The 26,989-nt window shown below is 38.8% G+C and overlaps 1 protein-coding gene across 3 annotated transcripts in view; it reads left to right on the forward strand.

The window, feature by feature from the left end:
- The first annotated feature begins 941 nt into the window (after window positions 1-941).
- IGF2BP2 (insulin like growth factor 2 mRNA binding protein 2) overlaps window positions 942-26,989 on the forward strand; it is a 161,668-nt gene continuing 135,620 nt past the window's right edge. For 2 of the 3 annotated variants that reach the window (XM_081302149.1, XM_081302150.1), the window contains exons 1-2: window positions 942-1,281; window positions 2,840-2,900. In XM_081302149.1, coding sequence (XP_081158275.1) covers window positions 1,104-1,281; window positions 2,840-2,900 — 239 coding nt within the window. In that variant the 5' untranslated portion in view covers window positions 942-1,103. Of the gene's footprint in view, window positions 1,282-2,228; window positions 2,335-2,839; window positions 2,901-26,989 lie in introns of those variants that run through there. The other variant, XM_081302151.1, reaches the window with a different exon arrangement.

A 26,989-nucleotide genomic window follows, 5' to 3' on the forward strand; every position in this document is an offset into this window, starting at 1 on the left:
GCCGTCCGCCGCCGGGTTCCGAGCGCGCAGAGTCCGGGCGGAGAGGACAAGACTCCCGTAACTTTGGCCTTCCGCCTCACTTCACGAATCGGGAAACTGAGGCCCGGGGCCGGGAGCAACTTCCCCGGGTGCAGACCGTGAGGGCCCGCCGGGTCCCGGGCCCTAGGTGTCCTGACTCGCGTCCACGATCCTTTGACCACACGCGCCGCCTGCTTGCCTCCCAGAGCCGAACCCGAGTGCTGGTCCCCGAGCGAGCGCACCGCCGAGAAAGCGCAGGAAGCCAGTCTCGGCCAACTCGCTGCGAAAGTTGTCTTCCAGCCTGGCCTTGCCTCTCACCTCCGAGACACACCTTCCCGCTTGCCGTGGCAGCCGCGCACTAACATCCGGTCCACCTTGCGCACACCCCTCTCCATACTCACACGCAGCCCCTCTCCCTCCCACGCCAGCGGCTCCCAGCCGCTCCCCCGCGCCCTTCGCGCGCTCCCACCCGCGCTCGGGGCGCGCCAGCCCCGCTCCGTCGCTCGCCCGGCCTGTGCGCCGTGGCCGCCCGGGGTTCTGGCGCACCAAGCCCTAGCCCGGGGCCGCGACCCGCTTCCGCCCGCCGGGCGCGGAGCTGGAGCTGGGGTAGCCCCGCCAAGCGCTCAGAGCGCTGGGGGCGTGAGGTGAGGGGCGCAGCGGCGCGGGGCTGGGAGGGGGCGCTCGCTCGCTCACTCTCGGCTGCGCACACGCCCGTACAAACTCTCACACAGACACACGCGGGGTGCGCTGCCGCCGCCCGCCGCTGCTCCTCCTCCCGCCACCGCCTAGAGAGGGAGAGAGAGGGAGGCAGAGAGAGCGCTTTGTCCGCGCGCCGCCGCCCGGCCCGGGACTCTGCCCCGAGGAGGCAGCCGCGCCGAGTCCCCGCCTCCGCCTCTGCCCCCGGGCGGGCCGGGCCGGCCGCGGTGGGGGGAGCCAGGCTGAGGGTGAGGGTGGGGGTGGGTGGCGGGCGGGCGGAGGGCGGGGAGGGGGGGCGGAGGAGGAGGAGGAGAGACGAGGGCAGCGGAGGAGGCGAGGAGCGCCGGGTACCGGGCCGGGGGAGCCGCGGGCTCTCGGGGAAGGGACGGATGATGAACAAGCTTTACATCGGGAACCTGAGCCCCGCCGTCACTGCCGACGACCTCCGGCAGCTCTTTGGGGACAGGAAGCTGCCCCTGGCGGGACAGGTCCTGCTCAAGTCAGGCTACGCCTTCGTGGACTATCCCGACCAGAACTGGGCCATCCGCGCCATCGAGACCCTCTCGGGTGAGCACTCAGCGCTGCCCCCTCCCCCCGCCTCGCCCCGCTCGGGTCGGGACGGCTCCAGCTGGGAGGCCGAGTCCGGCGGGCGGCGCCCGGCGGGGGATCCCGCGCCCGCAAGCTCACTTCCACGCACCAGACCCTTAACTCTTGCCGCCCGCCTGCTCCCGGGACGGCCCGCTCCCCTCCCCCAACAGCCCCAGGCTCACCCCTAGCCCTCCGGGCCGCAGCCCAGGGGCGCTCCCGGTGTCCTTCCAAGGGTCCCTGAGGCTCTCTGGGGGCACCCTATGTTCCTCTGGTGCTCCGAACTGCTCTCCAAAGCTCCCACCCCCACCCTTCCAGAGTCCTCTGTACCCCCTCTTCCCTGATCTTTCTGTTACCCCCTTTATCAGGGGACTCCCCCAAAATCCAGCATCTTCTCTCCTGGCCGGACCTTCCTCCTTCCCATGCCTCGTGCCCAGGACCTCTCGCCCTCTGGCGTTCCCCTGAGCCGCACTCTTTTCAATCCCCCCCTCCCCACCTTGCCCCAAGGCCCCCCACTTTCTGCACCCCTCGGCTCCATCCTGCTGAACCCCTTCGATGCTCAGGGGCTCCCCAAACCTCAGCCCCTGAACGACGGCACATCTCCCTCAGTCCTTTGCCGAAGCTCAGTCCCCTCTTGCTGATCTCAAGCGCTCCTATTTTTCCCTGAATTTTTTGTCCGATTTTATTGAGAAGAACTCGGGGCTGGGGGCTTTCCGCCGTCCGTCCCCCTGCCTCCCGCTTGGCCAGAAGCACCTTTTTACGAGGTGCCCTGTCTCAACTCGGTGGGGGCCGGGGCTGAGAACCGGGAAAGAGGAGACCGGGGGGCCCGCGAGCGCGCTGGAGCCCAGACGGGAGTCGGAGAGCGACACACACACACTCGCGCGCGCGCACTCCCCAACTCTCCCTCCCTCACTCGCACCACTCGGAGCCGCGCTCGCCCCCAGTCCCCCAGCCTGCGCCCCCAGACCCTGGGCCCGGCGAGAGCCCCTTCCCCAAGGGCGCGTGGGGTGGGGGCGGGGCGGCGGCGAGGCCAAGGTGACACCCAGAAGCTGGCTGGGACCGGGCTCTCGCAGTAGTCGACCCGCGGGGGCTGGGGGGTTCGGCGCGTCTTCTCGGGGCCACCAGGAGGGAAGAGAGACTGGGGGAGCGCAGTGGAGTCTTCGGGTTTGGGGTTACCAGAATGGGGAGGTGGGGGCCTGGAGAGGAACGGAGCCACGCCAGCCCTGCAGCTTGAGTTTCAAATGAGCTCATCCTTTCAAATTGGCGCCGCTCTTTATTAAATTTGTTTTTCCGGTAATGCCACCCACAGCTATACCTGGGGTCGGAACCGGGCTTGCGCCCTTCCCACATCGTTACGAGACCCCGAGCACCCACCTTTCTTCACACTGGGCACCAACTTAGCCCAGCTGGAGCCTCGTAGAGACCCCTGGTGGGCGCCTGAAGGCGGAGCCCTAGCGTGGAGTTGTGTGCGTGCCCCTCCTAGACCCCCGCGGGTTTGATCTCAGGAAGATTCTGAGTGCTTTAAATTTTTGTTTTAAAGGTAAAGTGGAATTGCATGGGAAAATCATGGAAGTTGATTACTCAGTCTCTAAAAAGCTAAGGTAAATACATTTGCTTAGTTTTTCTTTCTTTGCGATTTGGCTTACATATAGGTAAAAACAACAACATAAGCCTCAGCTTTTAAAAACGTGTTCTTGTAGTTTTTTTTTTTTTAAAGGTTTTTGTTTGTTTGGATAGTGGAGATACATAATTTAGAAAGTTCCAATTTTTTACTTTCATTATATAAGGTGTTTACTGTACATGAAAAATAACTGGTGCTCAATTGGGGGTCAGTATAGTTAAAGTTAGGTGGGTTCAGTTCGCTGGGACCATTTGTTTATCAAAAGTTGCCTCCCACCCCCCACTTCCCACTCCCACCCCTATCCCCAGCACAATGGCAACAAATACTTGTCAAGACTTCCTGTGAGATGTTAAGAGTAAATATTTACTGTGTCAGCTGAATTGCTTAACTAAACCACGGGATTAATTACTTTTCTTTTTTAGATAGTGTAATGTTGAATAATAAAATAGTAAGGGGTCAATATTTTGCATAGCATTCTACAGAGTATGCTATTTGTATTGCATGGTAGTGAAAAGCTAGACTTTAAAAGAAAAAAAAGTCACTGAGAAAACTGAGTCTTGCTTTTGAGCATTTTGTTGTTATTGTTGTTTTAAGAAATTTTTGAGGCCAAACAAATATCTCAGTGAAATCGTTACATTTAACTGCACTATTGTTAGTGAAGGAGTAGCAAATTTTGTGGGGTTTGGATTGCTCCACAGTGATTTGCTAACATGAAAAATATCTATGAGGGAAGAATGAGCGAGAACATCTTTGTTTAAACAAAGTATATTGTGGACTTTAAATTCGGGCCCTTTATTAATCATTCTAATCTTGTGTATTGTCCAACTTAGCTTATATCCCATTCACATACACTTCTTCACCATTAGTCATTAAGTAGCTGAATTGGAGAGACTGTTTTTGATTCACCACCTTTCCAATTTGTAATAGTGTAGTAGCCATTTGATTTTTGCCAGGATTGATGCATTTTAAAATAATCTACCTTCATTTTATAAATGCTTAGATGTATTTTGAAGGGATTTTTAAAAATTGTGTCTACGTTTCCAACTACATTTTAACTAGTAACAGAATATCTTTTGTTTGCAAGTGATTCTGTAATATATTAGAAATTATTTTTCTTTTAAAAAAGAGCTAAGAGTTATAACTTACACTTTCATGTGTCATGCAAAGCTATTTCTTCTTTTGGGAAAAATGTAATGCATAGCTGATTGGTAAATATTCTTAATTTGTAAATTTTTCTTTAATATTACTTTTGCTGAAGAATTCCAGGTAGAAGCTGATTGGTATACTAAGTATTTATTGTAAATTTAAATAACTTATCCCACAGCACTTTAAAATTTGATGAATATATTGAACAGTGTTTGAAAGAATTCCCAAGATGTTAGCACTATGTTTCTATAAATGCCTGTTGGCCGCTTAGCTGTTGTGAATCCTTTTGGGGGTTATAATTAGTAAAAATCATTATAATTTTAACTTCAGTTAGTTGGTGTCTCATTTCATGTTGTAATATATGTCACTTAATTTAGCAATATAAGTGAAATACTAGTTTATTTAAAGCCATTATCATCTAAAACTTAACAAGCATACTACTTTATAGTTTTTTTTGAAATTCATAGATTATTTACAGTTAGTTGGAATGTCATTTAAATAATTTTGTTCTGTTTGTATGAGTTAAAATTCAGAAGTATATTCCAAGTTTTTTGCATAAATTAAAAAGAACTCTAGAACTTATCCAGCCCTATTAGTCCATAATTTCTCTGAATACGCTAGTGATATGAAATGTCCAGGAGGTAGATTAAAATGTGCTGTATATGATTCACTACACTTGAGGATGTTTAACATACCAAATGTATGCATAAGCTGCTGTTATAGAGGAGTTTGCTTCATTTCTGATTGGATGTCTTTAATACATTTTCCTTTCCTTTATTGGCTTAAAATGTAGAAATTAGCTACATGGACTGTAGGCTAAGGGAAAGAGAGCTTTAACTGGTGGTGTAAACTGAGTTCAGACTCCTGGGATGAGGCAGCTGTGTGTTATCGTGTAGTACTGGGCACTACCATGCTGGTGGCTTTCAAAAACCAGGGTACTGTGACATTTGAAACCAAAGCTTTCATGTTATATGGTGACTATTTTGGTGTTCTTTTGTTGCATTTTTAATGAAAATTAACAAGTTAAAAGTAAATTAGTGAGCGCTAGTTCAGTTCTATATGTGGTTTTTGTGTTAGTTGAAGTGAAAATGTGAAGAAAACAATTCATCTTCACTGCTTGCTTGCTTAAAAAATGATTCAACAATTGAGTGCTAATTTTCTGTATATTGTAGTTATTTCTTTGATTTCTCCAAAAAGAAATTTTAATATCTGCATCCTAAATAGATATTTTTTATGACTAATGATAATTTGTTTTGTTTTGTTTTTTAAATGGACAGAATGCCTTTATTTTATTTGTTTATTTTTATGTGATGCTGAGGATTGAACCCAGTGCCCCATGCATGCTAGGCAAGCACTCTGCCACTGAGCTGCAGCCCCAGCCAGACTAATGATAATTTGGAAGGAGATTTTTCTATCTTAATGAAATTATTGGCATGTTATTTGTTTACCAGTTGGGTCTTTTGTTAAATGTCTTTCCAACATCATTTTACATGTGCTGTTACACAGTAGACTAGATACTGTTATTTTCTCAGTCACTCAGAAATTGTTTTTTTGGCCATATGTGTTTCATTCTTCTTAAATGCAAATTATTGTAATGTAAACCACACACAGAGCATCTATTTCTCTTTATTTCCTAAGTTGGTTTCAGTCTCTCTTGAATGCATCTTTTTTTCCTCTATTCATATTTTGGTAGTATATTATGGCTTAAAGATTTATTAAAGAGGAAAAAACTGGTAACTATTAAAATACTGTTCAAAGTTGTGGAAACTTCCTTGAGAGAAATTTCAGTTTTGGCGTTGATGAAAGTTTACTTTAAAAAAAAAAAAAAGTCATATACACACACAAACATATTGCATAAATTGTTTTGAGCTAAGACATACACTAACTTGAATGTGCTTTTGTATCTAAAGTTGAATGATTCTGTGAGAAACAAAACTTTGAAAAATGCAATTTCTGCCCACTTGTAGGAAGTTACTAAGTAATTCTAGACATGCTTCCACTGAGATGGTGTGAATACTATGAGGTAGTGTAGGAAAAAGCTATGAATTTGTCTTTCATGAGTTAAAAATCAGTAATTGTGTTGTCTCCCATGCAAATGAATTTGGTCTCCTATAGGAATGTTAAAGAAAACAGTATCTCAATTGTATTTTGCTTGTATGTACTACATTGTGTATAGTTGAATTAAATAGCAAAAAAAAAAAAAAAAAAAACCCACCCAACCTCAAGTCTTCCTACAACAAAGGCTTTTGCTGCATCAATTTTTAATTTTCTAGAAACAGAAAAGACTTTATTAGGTTAAAATCATATGGTAGCTTATTTCAAGAATTTGTTGAATAAGAAATTAATACTTGGATTTAATTGTATAGATTTCATGTGTGGATAGAATACATTAATACAAAATGCACAATATCAAACTTTAAGATTTTTTTTTTTTTTGGTTTTGGAGTTGGACATTTAGTTTCCCATTTTAAAAAAGGTTGTTCTCATATAGTTCTAGAAAATACACATTTTTGTGATCTCTAAGAAATAAATATTAGAGTTCAAACAGAAGCAATGGAGAAAAAAATTAGTTGGTAATTTAATGATGTAGTTTTAAAATTTGAGTTTATCTTTTTAAAAGTCTGTTCATTGGATTTTTAACATTATTTTGTTAAATAATAAAACCAATGAAGTCTACATATCAAAATAAGTTTTATGTGTTGCTTGATTTTTTTCAGTTCACCAAATACATATTGATTTTAAATTGTAAGGTCTTAATTTATACAAATACTAGCTGACCACCTAAACACTCATTCTAAAAGGTAATTGGTAATATGTAGTACATTAGACAAATTGTGATTTTTCAATAATAAAAATAATGTTTCCTTGTTGCTATAGCTGGTAAGATGGCCAGTAGAAATGGTGTTAAGTTTTGTGTTTTACCATGTTGAAAGAATATTACTAATCTTTCAATCTTTCCTCATCATTCAATAGATGAGGAAAGATTAGTAATATTTGTACAAAATCTTCTATGCATAATGATTCAAAGTACAATATATTTTCTTTAAGAAAGTTAAAATATTTTTAAAGGGATTAGAGGATTTTGAACTAATTACTTATCAAAACTATTATTTCACTACTATTTTGAGTAAACAATTTTTTTTTAATGAAGTTTGCTCCAGGTTTTTTTAGTAGGTTGGGGAAGAATGTAAATGATAGTGAATTGAAATGATAGTGGCTATGGCCACTTAATTTGAGGGATGGGAGAGTTCTGTTTAACAAAACGTGCCCAAATAAAAGGATAATAACCTGGGTACATTTATTAGAAGTCAGCAAATCTGTGGAAAACAGATTTTTGTAGAAATCATTTGTACAATTTGATACTTTTAAACTTTCTAAATATTTGCAATGTACAACTGAATCACTCTTCCAAGTCTACGAATGAAACCCTCAAAAGTAGATGAGCAATTAATTGGTCAGAGTAGTTAGAGGATATTACCAAGCTAAATGTGTCATCACTGTGATTCAGTGGGATGTGTGCAAGAGTGTGTATGTGTGTGTGTGTGTTGTGGGGGACAGTGGTTTCAGACAGATGGTGTCAGGAGGGAAGAGGAGATCTTCAATTGAACAACAGTTGATCTGGATTTCAGTCCTGACTAGGCTAATGATAATCATTAGGTGATTGAGACTTGTAAAGGGGATCAGATGCAATGGTATTTGCCTTAAATGAGAGCACTTTAGGTGGTTAACCTTGTTGTGGAAGTGAAGTCACAGGCACCTGTGGTTGCTTTTTTAGTGAACATGCTACCGAGAGGACCATCTACTGCAAAATCTGCCTTTTTTCCTTTTGACTTGGATATATCCTCTCATGAGTGTGATTCTGTGAAGGTTTCAGTGATCCAAAAGCTATTTTTAAGTATTAGAAAATTTCAGCTTTGAATGTACATTTTCATTTAGAAATTGTATAGTTTGGAAGGTAACCCATTATTTTGCATAGCACAAACTGAATCAGTCTCATTAGAAGCAATGTAGCATTGAAATGTTTTTTTGTTTTTGTTTTTTTTTGGGGGGGGGAGCTGTTAAGGTTGAATTATAGATTTCAAATTTTATTTTTTAAAATTAAATTTAAATACCACCAAAGTGTCTTCAGAGCTCTTTTCAGTGTTTGAGACTGGAGGGGCTTGGCTAAACCAATTTTTTAAAAATTTATGCTCTAAAACTTTTAATCAAAAACATAATCTCTCAAAAGCTATGGCCACTTAATTTGAGGGATGGGAGAGTTCTGTTTAACAAAACGTGCCCAAATAATTTATTAGTGAAGTTGTATTCTTCCTACAACTTCAAGTTCAAATTAGTTTGGGTAGTCTTTCTAAACAATGTTATCAAGCAGAGAATAGCAAATAAACAAGCACCTACCAGTACAGATAATAGCTTTTCCTCCCATTTATTACCATTAAAACATTTAAAATCGTTTACTTCATAATTTGACTTCATGCATACAAACTTATAATTTTCATTTGGTGGCATGGACTGTATGGCTTCTATTTTGGGCAGCAAAATTGCAGAGTGCTCAGAGCATCATTTTTAAGGTTTTACTTTTCCTGTTTTGATCATGGATTTTAGTCTGAAAAAGTGAAGAAAAATAATTTTCTTTTACAGAAAACTTTAAATTTACTTGCTTCAGCTGCCAAAAAGAAGGGAGAATACAGTGGCTGTTCCTTTAATTTGGTTTAGTTTGATTGCATATTGAGGTAGAATAAGTAGATTAGTGAAAATGGATGCTTTTTTATTATTGGTAGGCAATCAAGTCCAAAAATCATCTCTGTTTCTATCATTTAATAATTATACATCTCTTCCCTAAGCTGATGGTTTTCACTCGCTAAGTTTGCATTCTTAGGATGTGTTTTGTTTATTCCTGGTTTTTCTAATTATTCATGCTTGACACTTTATTTCTTAAAATATGAATGCTTCCATTAGGATTTTCTCATTCTGTTAAAGTAGGTCTTTTAATAAGTCCCTTAAATGAAAACTTTCAAACTTTCTAATATTTACCTTTAACATAAGAAGTGTTGCACTAAGTTACCAGGTAATTTTGTATGGGACTGTGGCAATGAGAATGTTATTTTCAGGTTTTCTTATTGTCACATAATTCATCCCCAAATGTGAATTTGCCTTAGGGGGAAACTTGAATTTTTAAATTTTTGTTTTAAATGTATAAGAAAGATAGTTTCATGATTCCCTGTATTGCTATGTAAGCAATACTAGCAGCATTATTGTAGGGGAATGTATTTTTATGTTCCTGCATCTTATATTCATATAGTACTAAGGCTGTTCAAGGCTATTACACATATCATTTATTCCAAATAATAATTTTGTGAAAAAGAGAAGAAAATTGGTATCCCTTTTCTCAGATGAGGAAACTTAGTCTCGAAGAAACTAAGTTAATTAAATAGAAGAGCTAGAACCCAGGTCTTCTGATTCTCACTTCAGTGTGTTTTACTTACTTTTAACTTTTAAAGAAGCCAACTGAGAGAGTTCTAAGGCTCCAAGGCTGCTGTTCAATAGTGATGGAAATATGTGAAAATAGATTTGATCCTTTGCAACCATCTTATTTTTTAAGTCCCATAAATGAAAACTTAAGAGTTCTGATACATCTCTATACATCTGATTTGTATGTGGTTTTTTTTTTTTTTTTTTTGTAATGTGCAAAAAACATGCATATGTTCAAATAATCTGATCTTTGTTTGTTACAGTTTTATTTTTGTTTTTGGACAAAATAATTAGAAACAAAAATGAGGAATTTTAAAAGCAGCATTACCTCCTACCATCTGCTTGCTTGTCTGTAGAGGGAAGTGGGGTGTACCCAAGAGGGTTGTGTTTTTATTGTTTTTACATTGCTTTTTTCAGTGGATGCATTATTCGTGTTATGAAATAGAACATTGCCCTGACAGGTGTTTCACTTAGCACCTGAAACATACAGATTAGGCAGTGAGTGTAGCCCTGATGAAGACTGTGTGCCATGTGGTGAGTAGTGTGAGAAGTCTAGTGTGAGGACTCACCTGGGTGGGTTTGTCACGGGTTGCAGCCAGTCCGTCCATTCTGAGAGGTCAGCACTGTGTTTTGGTTTGTGTTTCCTTGGTAGGAACTGCCAGATCTTTCCCCAGATTTGCCCCAGAGGTGATGTTTCTCTCTGTTTCACTTTCTATATAAGAACAAGGCCTTTTACCTCTCCTGTGGGGATGGTTTGAATATGAATAGGGAGGGCAACCTTAATGTTGTAATCACTCTAAAACACTTATTAACTAAGCATGTGAAGTATAGTTCATTTCCCCATAATTGCATTTTTTTTTTCCTGCATTCATACTTCTGTTTCCTTTAACTTTCATGGACTATCATATTGATGGTAGTAGTGGGAGGGAGGGAAGAATTATTAAGGAAAAAAATAAGTGAAAGGGTTATTTCCAACTCCTCATGTATTTCTTCAAGTTAGTACAGTCTACATCAGGTTTTGGTGATTTCCATGGAAATCTAACTTGGAAGATGGAGAAGAGAAAGAATAGTAACTAATACTGAGTATTTGCTATGTACTAGACAATGGACTAGGCCTTGTAGGCCTTTTATTTTATCCCTTGAACAGCTTGGAGAGATCTGTATTTAATTCCTTTTACAGATAGGGCTGTGAAGCCTCAGATTCCTAAAACAATTCTGTCCATTGGACCAAAACTGCTTCAGAGAAGCAGTGGCCATATTATCTTTGCCATTCATCTAGTTGGAATAAAGTAATAGCACCTTAGCAATCAAGTAAGCAATTGTGATAGTTTGTACATAGGCTGTGGAGTAACTTTGTATATTACTCCTAGCTCTGGGTAAAATTTACATGTACACAGCAGATATAGTAAGAAGGATAAGGGGCTGAAGTTTAGTATATTTTAAATTTAATATAATTGAAAAATAATTGAAAGTGTTAGTCATAATTTGAAGCAATTTTCTTGAAGTAGATCTCTAGTAGAGGAATCTATAAATTATGTAAGGGGAAAAGATGTTGAAACAAACGTCATGGTTGTAATGTGCAAAAAACATGCATGCAACTAATTCCATACCTTTGGGCATACATACACACATATACATATATACACATCCTGAAACAAATCAACCCACAAAAAACTTGAGGGATTTATTAGCATCCAAATAACTTCATATCGTATGTACTGTGAGACCTATGCCTTTCCAAGGTCATTTGCAAGTGATCTATGCGGGATATTAAATCCAATCCTACCAGATTTTGTTTTGTTTGGGTTTGTTTTTTGTTTAGGATCTGGAATGTTACACAAAGTTTGGCATGTTTTTATTTTATCTATGTTTTTAAAAATGTCTATAGTTTGGAAAAGGGAAATAGGGACTCTTGAAATTATATTTTATAAAATGTTCATCTTATTAAAATTAGAAAATTTTAACTTTCTGAAATATGAAAAAGCTAGTGAAAAATAGGGAGCAGATTTGTATGTTCTTTGTAAGGCAGTCCTTAAGCATCTTGTGCATTTGTGATTTTAAATTTAGTAAAGTAGACCTTAAAATAGGGCTATATTCCAGTGAAATGAGATATAAGTGATTTGCTTCTATTAAGAAAGATGATCCTTTTTGATCAGAATATCATCTTATGAAATTTCTCATAAAATATTACTTAGTCAAGAACCTCTAATAGGGATTAAAATATTATCAGAAAATACATTCTTATTTCTATGTTATATCTTTTCTTTACCCTTTCTTTTTGAAAAGTGAGACAAAAAAAATTGAATGGTGGTTCCCTAGACAGGTTAACCTCCTACCAATTCATGAAGTAGAAGATCTTTTGAAATGTTCTTGTGAGTACAGGCCAGATAGTTCTTTTATATTACATAGAGAGACCTTTTACTTTAGTCCTTCCTGATCTTTGTGATTTTTAACAATGCATACTTTGAGAATTAGGTGTTTTTCTTCATAATTGTATGTATAATGTTTTGAAATAAAATGTTTTGTGTCTGTTGAGTCACATGTAGATGATGAAAACAGATTAATAGAAAACGTGCAGTTTTAGCCTCTTCAGTTATTAATAAAGAACAGAGGGAGAGGGAGGGATGGGAGAGGATGGAAGACAGGAGGGAAAGGCCACAGAAGCAGAGGTGACTGGGTGACTGAACCTGGGTGGTTATGCGTTCCCTATAATTCCAGAGCACATGGGAAGGACTGGTCCTCCGTGGTAGCGTGTAGATTCCATTATGACAGCAGGACTGAGAGTCTCCTGCAACTTGTTTTTTCCTTTGACATTTTAAAACTCTAAAGAGTATGTGGCTGGCCTGCCCCAAAAAAGGTTTTGCATTTCTTTCTCTAAGGGCCTGGGCTGGCCACTTCCTCTCCCTTATTCTCCTTCCCCTTAGCATGACGGAGGTGATGGCTGGGAAGGGCTGGGGTGCGGAGCCTATTGTGTAGGCCTGCCTGCAGCCCCATTGCCCCCTCTTTGACTGAGGTTTGGGGCGGCCAGGGAGGCGTGTGTGTGCTTGCTCAATGTGTTGGAATGTATGGGTTCTGTGGCACATGCTTCCTTGGAATGTGCAGCAGACACACGAGCTTCAATGGGTGTGGGGGTCACACGGTGTAGACTTTTGTAAGTGGTTGAAAATTTGGGAAGGAATTTCCTGGTGTTGAAAGTTTAGATTATGTTTTCTCCCCCTGAAGTGCAATTGTTTTTATCCTTTGTAAAGGGAAAACATCTTTTTTTTTTTTTTTTTTCCAATCCATTGAAGGATAGAAAAAAATTCTGTGGATGGGTAAATCATCTGACCTCTCTCCTGGATCCAGCTGGCCTCTTTTCCCCTTTCTCTTCAAACTGATAATGATGTCTTCAAGTCGGGGACACTGAATTTGTAAACCAAGCCTTTTAAAACTCTCTGCATTATGCCACCACTGAAGATGATGAAATCAAGGTTCTTTAGAAATCAAATTTTAGGCTCAGACATTTCAAAATGTAGGATCTGTTCTCCCTTTTAAGGAATGAAGAACAAAATACTAGTTGCTTAATATCTAAAAATTTTAGCTGCTTATTCTTAAAATCATCACACATTTAATCACAAAATAGTTGAGATGACAAAGATTTTGTTTGCTCAATTATTTGAAGTGAGATAGATTTAGGTTTGTGAATTGGGCACATTTAAAGGGCATTTTTTTAAGAGTACCGAGAACTGGGAACAGGTGGCTGGTTTCTGAAATCATTTTTTCTACATTGTGAGTTTTTTCCAGGGAAAAGTTAGCCTTTTAGTTAATTGATTTTTGTACGAATGGTTTTATGTGTATGTGTATTTCAATAATGGTTTCAAAATAATAATTTAGATATTAAAATTTATTTGTGGCTTCAGTTTATATGTAATGATTATGGTCAAGGTATTAATGCCTGCCTTAAAAATTTCTGGGCCAAAGTCATATCTTTTAATCCCATAGGATTGCTTTTAACACTGTGTATCTCAGAGCCTTAGGATTCTGAAGAGAGATGCCAAATGTATGGGAAGAAGGAATGGATGAATGTACATGAGGAATCTTGGCATCTCACCACCTTGCAATCTGAAGACAGCTACATTCATTGCTCTTTTATGTATTGGAAGTCAGTCTAGAATTTGGTTTAGAAAAGGGATTGCTACTTTAAAAACCAGTTTATGAGGTTCCATCCTATGGTGTGTTTTTCTGGGTCTTGATTAGGCCCTCTAGCAGATCCAAACTCTTTCCTGAGGGAAGCGTAGACCCTGCCTTTGTTACATCTGCATCTGCTTCCTGTGGAATGGCCTTCCATCTCATGTCACTTTCACTTTAGAAACAAATGTTTGCTCTTCCAACTGCAAGCCAGACTACTAAATCTATGGATGTTTCTATAACCAACAACAGAATGTGTGCCCTTCAAGAACTTTCCAGAGACCTCCTTGGCCAGCGACTGCACTCCAGCTCTTGGCAGAGCATTGGAGTCAACTGACTTGAAGAGTGGTGGATATAGTGACATGGGACCTGCTTATTCATGGGAAACAAGTTTTTTTTTTTTTTTTTTTTTTTCCTTTAGCAGAGCAGCTCTTGGCCTTCCTATCCCTTCTTCAGGCAAAGCAGCTCTCCTTTTATCTGTTTTGCTTAAGTTCTGTGAACACATGGGTGGTGCTCAAACATTTAAAACTGATTAGAGGGGATGCTCAGCAAATCAGACCACATGTGAACCATCTTACTCCAATATGCACTTCCTCAGTATCCGTCCTGCATAACTGAGTTTTGTTCAGAAAAAGGATATCACTTTAAAAAACACTTTTCTCTTTGTGACTTCTTACCCTATGGCAAAGAACTCTTGGGGAGCCCTGAAAGTCCTTGGAATTTGGCTTCTTTGTTGGGTAAAGAGCCCCTGATGAAGCAGAGCCAGAGAGAATCTGTATTCCATCTCTCTAGCTTCCTGCACACCAGTCTTCTAAGATCAGTGACTTCATTTCCTATATGTCAGCTGTAGTAAGATTGTTGTCAGAGATTGCCATATATTTATAAGGGACTGCACTCAGATGCTTGCAGGGCTAGTGCATGTAAATGAAATGAGTAAGTGGTGGCAAGGAGGTATTTGGGGTGTGCAAGGAAAGCTGAGATTGGCGCTAGCCAGCTGTTGTTATTTGGAAATGTGGGGCTAATGTTCCCGAATCTAAATTTTCAAGAGAAGCCAGAAGGGCTGGTTAGGATTTGGTAAAGTGCTTGCTTACCATGCATGAAGCCTTGGGTTCAACCCCCAGCACTGGCGAGGAAAAAAAATCTTATGTTATAAATCTCCAAATTTTAAAATTGGCAACAATTTAAAAAAAAATTATAGACCGTGAGGATGTTAAAAAGACAGCTACAGATTAAATCTGGCCCATGGGTTGCCAGTTTGCAGTCTCTGCCATATGAAAATCTATATTATCTCCAAAAACGTTGTTGAAGACACTGTCCAGTGTATTTAATATTTCTTGCACTTAGGTTTGTATATGGGTGTGAGGGAAAAGTCCTCTTGAAAAACTGGATAAACTAGTATGTCTCTTTATCTAACCTTGATAGCTGTTGGAAAGCTCAAAATTAAGTTAGTTCTCAGTAACAGCAACCATCCTCCATTTGGTTTTGTAGAATATTTATTTTATTTTCTCTATTATAAAATACCCTATATTTTTATCTTTATGTAATAATCTTATGATGTTTCTGTTATGTGAAACCATCTAAAATTATTTTATAAATATAGCCTTACATATGCTGAATGTGTGACAGTAATATAAGTTTGTGTGTACAAGTGTTTCATAATACATGTTCATGAGAAAAAAAGCCTATATTTTCATATAATTGGAGGAGTATTTCTGTATAGATCTAAATCACACTCTTTCCAATTAAGCACTAAGCCAACTATAGATGATGTTTTAAGCCATTTCCTAAGAAACTATGATTCTCATATGTTTGGCAAACACTTTAAAACAAGAACTTGAGTTATTCTGTCTCTAAAACATCTAATGTAAGGCAAGTGGTTTTAAAAGCAGAGTATACGGTAGGAAAATGCAGTGGTGAAAAAATGGTGCTTTTGAATATATTTGAGAAGTATTTTGGTTACTGTTGAACTTTCTTATATTTAAGTCAAGGAAATTGAAGGCCATATGGATTCTGCGTCTGGGCTTTGGGTGCAGTAAACACTCATTAAGGCAAACTAAAGAAAACTGCCAGTTACCTAAGGGACTTTTTAAGAAACAAAATTAAAAACTGCTCTGACAGTTGAAATTAGCATTTTTAAAGTATCTTTTTGCTCTGTAATTTATATGAATGATGAAATAGCTTCTTAGTATAGTGGTGAGATGGAGCACATGTCTTGGAGATCTTGAGTTGGTGAATCATCTATGGTAAGGCATGACAGAGTGGCAAACACCAATCTGGAAGTTCAGGATTACAGTTGGCTCCCCTCATTTGTGATGGATCCCAGTAGTTCCATAAAAATAGCCAACTCCATTTTGGGGTCTGGTCTTTAAAACTAAAAATTGGAAGTTCTGTGAGAGTTAGGTCTTATTTGTAGTTCCAAAGCTACATTCCGAATGCTCTGAAATAGCTGTTCATTAAATAATTTTTTTGTAAAATTAAAATTGTAATAAGATACATTAATAATTTGTTCCCTCTCTTCTTTATTTCAAACTGTAGGGGTAAAAAGCAGTTGAAAATTTTTTTTCTCTTGAAAATGACTTTTCAAATTTTTTACTCTATCTTTGACCTAAAATGGAATAAAAATATTAAATATGAAGGTTCTATTAAAATTTAAGGTGAGGGCTGGGGATGTAGTTCAGTGGTAGAGCACTTGCCTAGCATATGTGAGGCCGTGGGTTCAATTCCTAGCATGGCAAAAACAGTAAAACGTTAAGATGAGCTGCATAGGCTATTGCACAGGGCTGTGGAGTGAGCATTAGAAGGCAGAGTTTTAGATTTGTTGGAACCAGAATAGGTTTTGCAAATCAGTCTTTAAAGAAACAAAAAACAAAGATAGGTTAATTCTTAAATTATAAAACTCAGTAAGGTTACATGAAAATATTTTTCCCTATGTGTGTGTCTCTCTCTCTCTTTTTTTTCAAGTATTCAATTATTTATTAGAGCATAGTCTGCCTTGGGTGGAGACATGGGTCAATAAAGGAAAGAGAACTAAAAGCTGCTATTCATTGGAGGGTCACATCATTCAGAATGCCAAAAGAAAAATTCAGCTTGGGACTTGAAGCTTTCTCACCCCATGTGACGTGCTAACTATGTTTAATTTAATTACAAATAAAATTTCATTTAAAAATTTATTTGTTTTAAGTGGCATAAATGGTTATTTTTAAAAATTCCATTACTGATCTATCGACATTAAAGATAAAAATAAAAGTCAAGTCACATCAAAGTTCATAAGCAACTTCAAACAAATATGTAACTAGTATTGCAACCTAGATAGGAATGGATGGGGTCCAAACTTCACATACTTCTTTATGACATAAATCTGTATGACAGTTTTTCAAAGCCCAAATTATTATCAGCAATGATAGGAGGTTTTAACCAAAAAGGATATTAGAATACATTTGGTGTTGAGGTCTATGTGTCTCTTAAACCCAATTTACACTAAAAATCTGCGAATCACAGGAGAAAAACTGATTTAAAAACAAAACAGCTATACTTTTTAAAAATAATATTTTTAGTTGTAGATGGACATGATACCTTTATTTTGTTTATTTAGTTTTATGTGGTGCTGGGGATCGAACCCAGGGCCTCACAAATGCCAGGCAAGCGTTCTATCACTGAGCTATAACCCCAGCCCCAAAACAGCTTAACTCTTATTCACAGCTTAACTCTTGTATTCACAGTAGGTGAATACAAGAATCAAATATAAGGTATGTTTGTTTAAACATGTTGAGTATACCTTATTTGAAATGTTTGGGACCAGAAGTGTTTTAGATTTTTTCAGATTTTATAATATTTGATATATATACGCATATATATATATATATATATATATATATATATACACACACACACATATACATACATACACATACATATATATACATATATATAATATTTAAAATATATATATATGTATATATATGCTGCTTACTTAAGTAATTTTATATGGTGCTTTGTATATAATTTTGTACATGAATAGTGATGTGAAATTTTCCATTTGTGGAATCATGTTAACACTCAAAAAGCTTCAAATTTTGGTTCATTTCAGATTTCAGATTTTTGAATTAGAGATGCTTAATTGGTAGTAGATTAAGTGGACAGCATCTAAAGTTACTAGTCAAGACAAACAAAACTCAGGTGCACAATGCCATTTACCACTGGATAAGGTAATTCAGAACCAAGGAATTAGCTGATCTTAAATGTTAATTGCAAGCAAGATGCTTTCAGATGCTTTGTATTTGTAATCTATTGCTGCATACAAATTACCTCCCAAATTAGCAATTTAAAACAACAAACATTTATTATCTCACATGTTTTTGAGGATGAAGAATATGGCAGCAGTTTAGCTGAGTGGTTCTGGCTCAGCATCTTTCAAAAAAGTGTCATCAAGCTGCCAGCTGGGGCTGCAGTCAGCTGAAGGCTCAGCTGAGGCTGGGAGATCTTCCACCAGGCTTCCTTGTATGGGTTCAGCTCCTCACAACATGAGCTGCTGCGTCAGTCTGCTCACAGCAGGCTTCCCCTAGAGTGAGTAATCCAAGAGAGCATAGCAGAGGAGAGTGACTCCACACTGCCTTTCATGACCCGTCACTGAGCAGCATGTCATCCCTCAGCCTCATTTTCTTTGTCCAGCTCACATTCTTTGGGAAGGGATTACTCAGGATGCTGAATTTCAGGAGGTTGGGGATCTTTTGGGAGTCATGTTGGTGTTTATGGCAATCAGGAAAGATCAATAAATAACGATACTTGCTTTGTTTGGGGCTTATACCGACAAATAATAATCTCCTTACATTAATATTTATAGTAAGCCCTTTTTGAACTAAAACAACAGTAATAACAATTACTGATTAGTGAATCCTTTTATAACAATTTTCACAAGCCATGTAGGAAGACATCTGCCTACCTGCCCCCAATTTATGGATTAGAGAACTGAGGTCCAGATTGTTCAGATCAGAGAAATGTAGTCGGGGTTACATTTTTAGCTTTTAGTCTGGTTTTTTTTTTTTTAAGTTATAGATGGACGCAATACCCTTACCTTATTTATTTTATTTTATGTGTTGCTGAGGATCGAACCCAGTGCCCTACATGTGCTAGGTAAGCACTCTACCACTGAACCACAACCCCAGCCATCAGTCTGGTTTTTTAAAAAATGTTTTTTAAGTTATAGATGGACACACAATATTTTTATTTATTTTTATGTGGTGCTGAGGATCAAACCCAGTGCCTTATACATGCAAGGCAAGCGCTTTGCCACTGAGCTTCAGCCTCAGTCCCTGTTTTTAAATTTTTTTTCACCTCTTTCTATTCTTTCTCCTGAAGGGTTATTTCAACTTTTATAAAAATACAAATTATTTTGTCTTACATGAAAAAACTGGCTTTTTTAATGCCTAATAGAAGAATTTTAACGTATTACTTTTCTAGTATCAATAAAGATGTTTGTCACTTTTCTGCCAGCAGCAAGAATCCTTTTTGCTATTTTTGTAACTGGGTGAGGTCTGATTTCTCCAGAATTGTGCCATACTGTGGTTAGCCATGGTCTACAAGAGGAAAATATATTTACTCTTCTTTAAAATCATTGGTTTTCTAAGAAATATGCCATTTACTATACCAAATATGAGTAAGTCTTTCTCAAGCAAAATACAGTGGTCACTTTGATATGAGACCCAGCCAGTTCTCTTCCCTACTAAAAATCCAAAGCACAAAGCACTCAGATCTTTGGTATCTACCTCTATTATATATTGAGAAAATATTGCAAACATTTCTAATGGTTCAGAAAGTTCCTGAAGAAATTTGATAATGCTTTTGTATTATTTTTGATGTCAATATGTCCATGGCAGTGTTGAATGATCATTCTGTATTAGCATTTTACCAAAGTCATGAAAAACTCTCAGCTTGGCTATAGAATGTTCTAAATGACTATGACTTTTGGTCAACAGCACTGTACTGGTAGTCATGTTTTAAAATTTTTAGTAAATTTCAGTGCTTGCTTTATTTGCATTACATATTCCTGTTTTTTAAAGACCCTGATATATTGAGTTATGTGAAATTAAAAGTTATTTTGATTTTTTTCCTTTTGAACATGTATAGACTGAGGCTTAGAGAATGTTAGAGACTCTAACATAACCTAAATGCCTGCTCTTTAGGAAAGATAAATACTTTTTTATTGTTGGAAAAAAAAACTAGGGGTAAGTATAATATCAAATTTTCTGCACAGTTGATATAGTCTGGTCAACCAGAGTCTATCCTGAATAATCCATCACCCTTTTTTCCCTTTTTTGTATGCTCTAAGTGGCTTCTTGACCCCTTTGTAATTTAAAATATTGATGTTTTTTCACAATACAGTCCAGTGATTATATTTAATTATTTTCTGCTATAGAGTGTTAACTAAAAGCTCCCAAGTACCCTCAACAGAGAGACTGAATTTAAGATTTATTTTTATAATTTTCTCCAGTTACAAGATTAAAGGTAAGTAGAAACAAGAAATCTAGTGAGCTTCAAGGACTAAATGTGATATATATTTCTATACCCTTTTTTTAATTGTTGATTTTTAATAGTTTGACTGCCTGTGGATATGCATCCAAACAAATGTATTTTTCTTCATTTTTTTCACTGACTTTTCCTCTTGGTATAATCCCAGCCTGGGGGGAATCAGAGCAGGGAAAATCAGAAGCCATCTGGAGGCCTAGCTGCCTCCAGTGACCTGCTAACCTCTCAGACAGTCTTGGTTTCTCCTCCTTAATTTGCCCCTCAGTTTGTTTTTCAAGTCAAGAAAAACAGCTTTGGGGGTAGAAGAGAATATTCCTATTTAAATATGCCAGAAAGAGCCTGTTTCCCAGGCTTCCTGACAGAGCCACGTAGATGTCTCTACCTATAAAACCTTGCCACAGGGCTTTCCACAGAGCTCTGATCAGTACCCATCTTCTGAATATCCCATATTGGGTAGCTCTTGCATGTTTATCAGCCTTTGGGAACATCCATGTTTTCTGGACTTTTGGAAATGCTTCTGAGCTAGAGCAACTGATGTCTGAGCCTCTGACATTGTGTGTGTACAGGAGTTGAGCCACACAAAGAGTGCAAATGGTTGGGCATCCTTTATCATCAAATTCATCAGTCCCCTCTCTGAAAACAAAAGCAATATCAATTTCTCTGAGTTTGCCATTCAATTCCTGACATGAGGTTATAGAGAGAATCAAATACTTGGAGGCTTCACTGATTGAAACTGGTTGGGATAAGAGAAAATTGATGATAATTAGTAGGATGTTTGGGCGTATTTAAAATTTTTATATTGCTTTCATTTCAATATTGTAACCTGAGTAAACTAGCAAAGTGTTGCTGGAAAGCAGATCTTCTACCAGACCTTTTCATTGAACACAGAAAATGATTTGAATTCTACATACAGGTTTTATATACATGCTTCTAAAAATGAGTTTAAATAACTCTTGAGTAGTTTAAATATCCCTCCTGTGCTCTTATTTATATTGACTCCTTTGTTGAATAAGAACTATTCTTGTCTTTTGAAAGGAACAACAGAGTAAATCCCAGTTCTGTCCTATTACAAGTAGAATCGTCATGTTTTGCTATTCATTGAAGCACAGTCTGGATTCACTTTACATTTCTGATAGTTTTGAGTGGCAGTTAATACTTGGGTAGTGTCCTATCTTGGAAAAATGATGCCTTTAATACTCAAAAGAGATAATACTCAAAATAAAAAGAGATAATACTCAAAAGAGTTCAATTTAAATCATGGCAATACAGTATTATTTAATTGACAGAAAATGAAAGCAACAACTTTGATCAAAAAACTCACAGTTTAATAAAATGAAAATATTTTTTTTTCCTTTAGTTTTACTTCACCAAGAAGGATCCAATAGCCAGTAGTACTTTAAATTTTGGTTTGGGGCTCTTTGACATTTTATTCTGTACTGCTCTTGAAAGGTGAAATTTGAATTCATTTTAGTTAACCTGATCACCTGAGACTGAGTCTAGCAAACTACATTTATAGAAATAGGATGATAACCTCTGTCTTCAGCTATTAGGTAGAAGAGGCTGTCTAGAAACCCTGTTCTGGTAAGTGGTACACAGCCTGCCCTTTGTAATCTTGGCTACATTATCACTCCAAAGGATATTTCAGCCTTTAACGGTTACATTTATTTAAGTTCTTTTAAGAACACATAAGTGTTTGTGGTGTTCTCATCTTAAAAAAAAAAAAAAAAAAAAAAAAAAAAGCTTCTACTTCTGCCAGGGGTCTAGGGATCTCAACTTCATGGATGGTGTTCAATCAGGTTGGTGGGTGTAAGAGGGATTCCGTACCTAGTTGGTGATGTTGCATTTAGGTTTTGAAATTGACTGCCTGCCAGCTTTCAGTTCCCTCAGCTGAATTGATTGTTGCATGTCAAATGATGTCTAAATAATTTGAACAAATTCTTGAGACTCAGTAATGCATTGAACAAGTTATTTTAACCTGGAAGAGCATGAATTGAGGACCTACTACATATTTAGCCAGAGGGTAGGATACTCAGAGTAGGATACGGAATTCAGCCCTCTGTCCCTGCTAGGGAATGAGCCAGGCAATGAGGGATCTTCTCTTAGTATTTGCAAATTTACCTAAACAAACAGTGAAAGAGCTGCCGCTTCCCACCCTTACCATTCCATCGCAGCTTAATGTGATTGCCATAATTTGAGTTAGTCAAAAACATTTCTTAAGTGCCTTAGTATGTTAAATGTGGAATGAAGATGCTACTTACAGAGAAAAAGACTGGTGGTTAGAACCTGACCTCACCTCTCTACCTGTTTGCACCCCTGGGATGCACTAGGTTTACCTTCCACATTACATCTTTTCTTTGTTGACTCTCAAGTATTCAGCTATAATGTAAAGCATTGGGCTAATTGTTATAAAAACACAAAGGGAGATAAACCACAGAGATTGCCTTCAACCTACAAGTTAAATTAGCCCAGAATCCTGATCACTCCTGTGATGGCTAGAGATAAGTTCCAGGCAGTAAGCTGCACTGGAATTGTAAAATTTGTTGTAGACAGTGGAAAACTGGCAGCTGGCTAGACCCCTTGGAAACCCTGCTAAAAGATCTTGTCCTGAGTAAAGATCTTTTTGAATTGTTCCTCCTGCAGGTCTGTGTTACCTCCTTGGTCATTATCTGACTGCACAGTTGTGTTTGTGTGCATGGACTTGTGTCTGAGAGTCTGTTCACTTGTCTAGGAAGGAAAGAATGAATTGCTCATGGCACATTCCAGCTAATGCCTTGCACAAGCCGTTGATGGGAGGTGTTTACAGGGTCGAATTGAATTGCACAGGGTCGAATTGAATTGCGTCTGACCTTATACTGGTTTAACTTCAGTAATTAAAATTCTCAGGGAATGGGTGCCTTCTGATAAACAAAGTTACCTGTTTTAATTGATGGTTCAGCTTGGCTCCATGCTGTTGAAAACCTTCCTGAAATCTTAGCACTCAGAGTGGTTTAATTATTTTAAAAATAAATTAATTTAGAATAACTGCTAATGTTGCTTAACTGGAGAAGATGTTAGAGCAGTGATTCTCCATGAGGTCTGTGGACCAGCAGCAGCAACATACACCTGGGAACTTGTTAGAAGTCTCACAACCCTTAGACCTACTGAATCAGAAATACCCAGATGGGGCTAGCAATCTATATTTTAACATGGCCTTTAGCTGATTCTGATGCACACTTGTTTCTGAAAACTGTCAGTATAGGACAATTGTTCTCAACCCTATTTGCAAATCACAGTTACTTGGGGAGCTTTTTTTTTTTTTTTTTAGAATTTTAAAATATTATTTTTTTAGTTCTCAGCGGACATAACATCTTTGTTGGTATGTGGTGCTGAGGATCGAACCTGGGCCGCACGCATGCCAGACGGGCGCGCTACCGCTTGAGCCACATCCCCAGCCTCTTGGGGAGCTTTTTTAAAAAACAGAATGATGAGCCCTCTTCCACAAATTCTGATTCCATTGGTCTGAGGCAGGGCTTACCATAGCTAAGTGTCCCCATATGATGGTGATGTGTTGCCAGAGCTGAGAACCACTGATATAGGGGTAGAACAGAGAACTTTATCCTCTGTAACTTCTTCCTCTGAAAAATTGAATAAAGAAAAACTTACTTATATTTCACTTAATCAGGGCTTTAGTGAACAGGCAGTCCCTGCTTTCATGATGCTGGATTAATTAAAACTTCCCCATTTGAAAGCAGGTGTTGTAAAGCCAGTGGTATTTTCCCACAGGAACAATGTCATATTCATGTGTTTACTTCCTGATCCAGGCATTGGCATCAAATAAATCATAGATGGGGCTGGGGGTGTGGTTCAGCAGTAGAGCGCTCACCTAGCACGAGCGAGGCCCTGGGTTTGATCCTCAGCACCATATAAAAATAAGTAAAATAAAGGTATTGTGTCCAACTACAACTGAAAAAATAAATATTAAAAAATAAATCATAGATAGGGTGAATAATATGTCAAAGACTTGTGAAACAGTAATTATAAACTTCTGTAGTCCATTTAAAATAAAAGTTATGCTTCAAGTCCAATAAAATTGCCATGAATGTGGCATACACCTTAGGATTACCCCCAAAGATCTCACTGTTGGAAAATGCACATGGTCCTAGGGACACATTTTTCTCAATCTATTATGAAATAATATCCATTAAAACTATTTGTACTCTGAGAATTTAGACAGGAAAGATTTGGAGAGCCCAATTCTGTAAAAATGTCCCAGGAAGTCTTGGGTGAATGCCTTTTCCCTCCGTAGACTTACCAGGGGTAAGGCTGGGAGCTGGTAAAATCACTGGGACTCAGTCAGTATCTTCTGTTGTTGGAGGTGGAGAGAACAAGGGTGTTTGAATTTCTGAATAAACCTTTTTAAATGGAGGGACTACTCCCTGATTTCTCTTCCTGGCTTTGGTCCTTCCGAAGGTCTGCTATCAGCTGAAATAAAAATGAGAGTTGAAAACATCAGCACGCTTGTTAAAATTTTAGGCTGCTTTTAAGAGAGAAACTTTAGATGTTCTCTTTGGGGTGGCAAGTTGGCACAGGCTTGTGAAAGTGCATGCAAGTATTGTGGCAAAAAGAGCACTGAACTTGGGCCAGAAGACCCGGTCCAGCCAACCTGGCTGTGTTGAAATTCACACACAGGGAGGTCAAAAAGCATGTTCAGGGGTTGGTGTTGGGGTTGTGGTCCAGCGGTAGAGCGCTTGCCTAGCACAGGTGAGGCCCTGGGTTCCGTCCTCTGCACCACATAAAAATAAGTTAATTAATTAAAGATATTGTGTCCAACTACAACTCATGTGGCCCTGGACAGGACACTACTCTGAGTTTCTACCTTCCATAAAATTACTGTTAGTGGGAATATTGATCCATGAGGCAAACATGGGGAATTCTATCTGTCCTTGTCCTGGGAATAGAAAGCAGACACCTAAACAGAAAGAGTTGTAGGGGAGCTGAGGGAAAGGGTAGAGGAATGTTTCTCACTCTGCAAATCCTTCCTGGGAAGAGAGTAATGTATGCAGTCTTGTTTGTTAGAAAAAGAAAGTAGATGGCATTTGCAGTGTATTGTTGGTATCTTACCTGGAACCCAATCAGGGTTCTTGATGGCAAGAGTATGTTGCTCAGTAACCAGAGTACTATTTGGACCAAACTACTGTAGCATACTATTCTTGGCAGGTATGCCCTGTTGATACAGAGCCTGGTATGCATTGATAGTTTTATACCAACTGCTACAAAGTAACCACAAGTTCACAGTGACTCAGATTAAGATGTGACTCAGATTATGCAGGTACTGTGCTTGGGAAATTCTAAGGCAATTATCAAATAAGTGTACTACTAAGAAAAATTATTGCTTGTTTTATTAAATAAGTCTCAATGGTGTTTTTCCAGCTCAGGAACTCTTCTCATTGTCTCTGGAATTCTTTTTCAAGAATTCGCTAAATTCTTTTTATTTTTTTCATCTTTTCTCCCATTTCTTTTGATTCTTTTTCCTTTTTTTTATTTATTTCTTACATACATGACAATAGTGGAGTGCATTACATTCATAATTATCCATTCACAGCACAATTTTTTGTAACTCTGTATATAAAGTATGTTCACACCAAATTATGCCATTATACATGAGCTTTCTTATTTTTTTTGCATACAATTCTTTTTTTATTGTTTGTTCAAAACATTACAAAGCTCTTGACATATCATGTTTCATACATTAGATTCAAGTTGGTTATGAACTCCCAATTTTACCCCAAATGCAGATTGCAGAATCACATCGGTTACACATCCACATTTTTACATAATGCCCTATTAGTAACTGTTGTATTCTGCTACCTTTCCTATCCTCTACTATCCCCCCCCTCCCCTCCCATCTTCTCTCTCTACCCCATCTACTGTAATTCATTTCTCTCCTTGTTTATTTTCCCGTTCCCCTCACAACCTCTTATGTGAAATTTTGTATAACAATGAGGGTCTCCCTCCATTACCATGCAATTTCCCTTTTCTCTCCCTTTCCCTCCCACCTAATGTATCTGTTTAATGTTGATCTTTTCTTCCTGCTCTTCCTCCCTGCTCTGTTCTTAGTTGTTCTCATTATATCAAAGAAGACACTTGGTATTTGTTTTTTAGGGATTGGCTAGCTTCACTAAGCGTAATCTGCTCTAGTGCCATCCATTTCCCTGCAAATTCCATGATTTTGTCATTTTTTAGTGCTGCGTAATATTCCATGGTGTATAAATGCCACATTTTTTTTATCCATTCATCTATTGAAGGGCATCTGGGTTGGTTCCACAGTCTAGCAATTGTGAATTGTGCTGCTATGAACATCGATGTGGCAGTATCCCTGTAGTACGCTCTTTTAAGGTCTTCAGGGAATAGTCTGAGAAGGGCAATAGCTGGGTCGAATGTGGTTCCATTCCCAGCTTTCCCAGGAATCTCCATACTTCTTTCCAAATTGGCCGCACCAGTTTGCAGCCCCACCAGCAATGTGCAAGAGTACCCTTTTCCCCACATCCTCGCCAGCACTCGTTGTTGTTTGACTTCATAATGGCTGCCAATCTTACTGGAATGAGATGGTATCTTAGGGTGGTTTTGATTTGCATTTCTCTGACTGCTAGAGATGGTGAGCAGTTTTTCATATACTTGTTGATTGATTGTATGTCCTCCTCTGAGAAGTGTCTGTTCAGGTCCTTGGCCCATTTGTTGATTGGGTTATTTGTTATCTTATTGTCTAATTTTTTGAGTTCTTTGTAT

This window comes from Spermophilus citellus (genome assembly GCF_964194105.1).
Source record: "Spermophilus citellus genome assembly, chromosome: 7".
NCBI classification, from domain to species: Eukaryota; Metazoa; Chordata; class Mammalia; order Rodentia; family Sciuridae; genus Spermophilus; species Spermophilus citellus.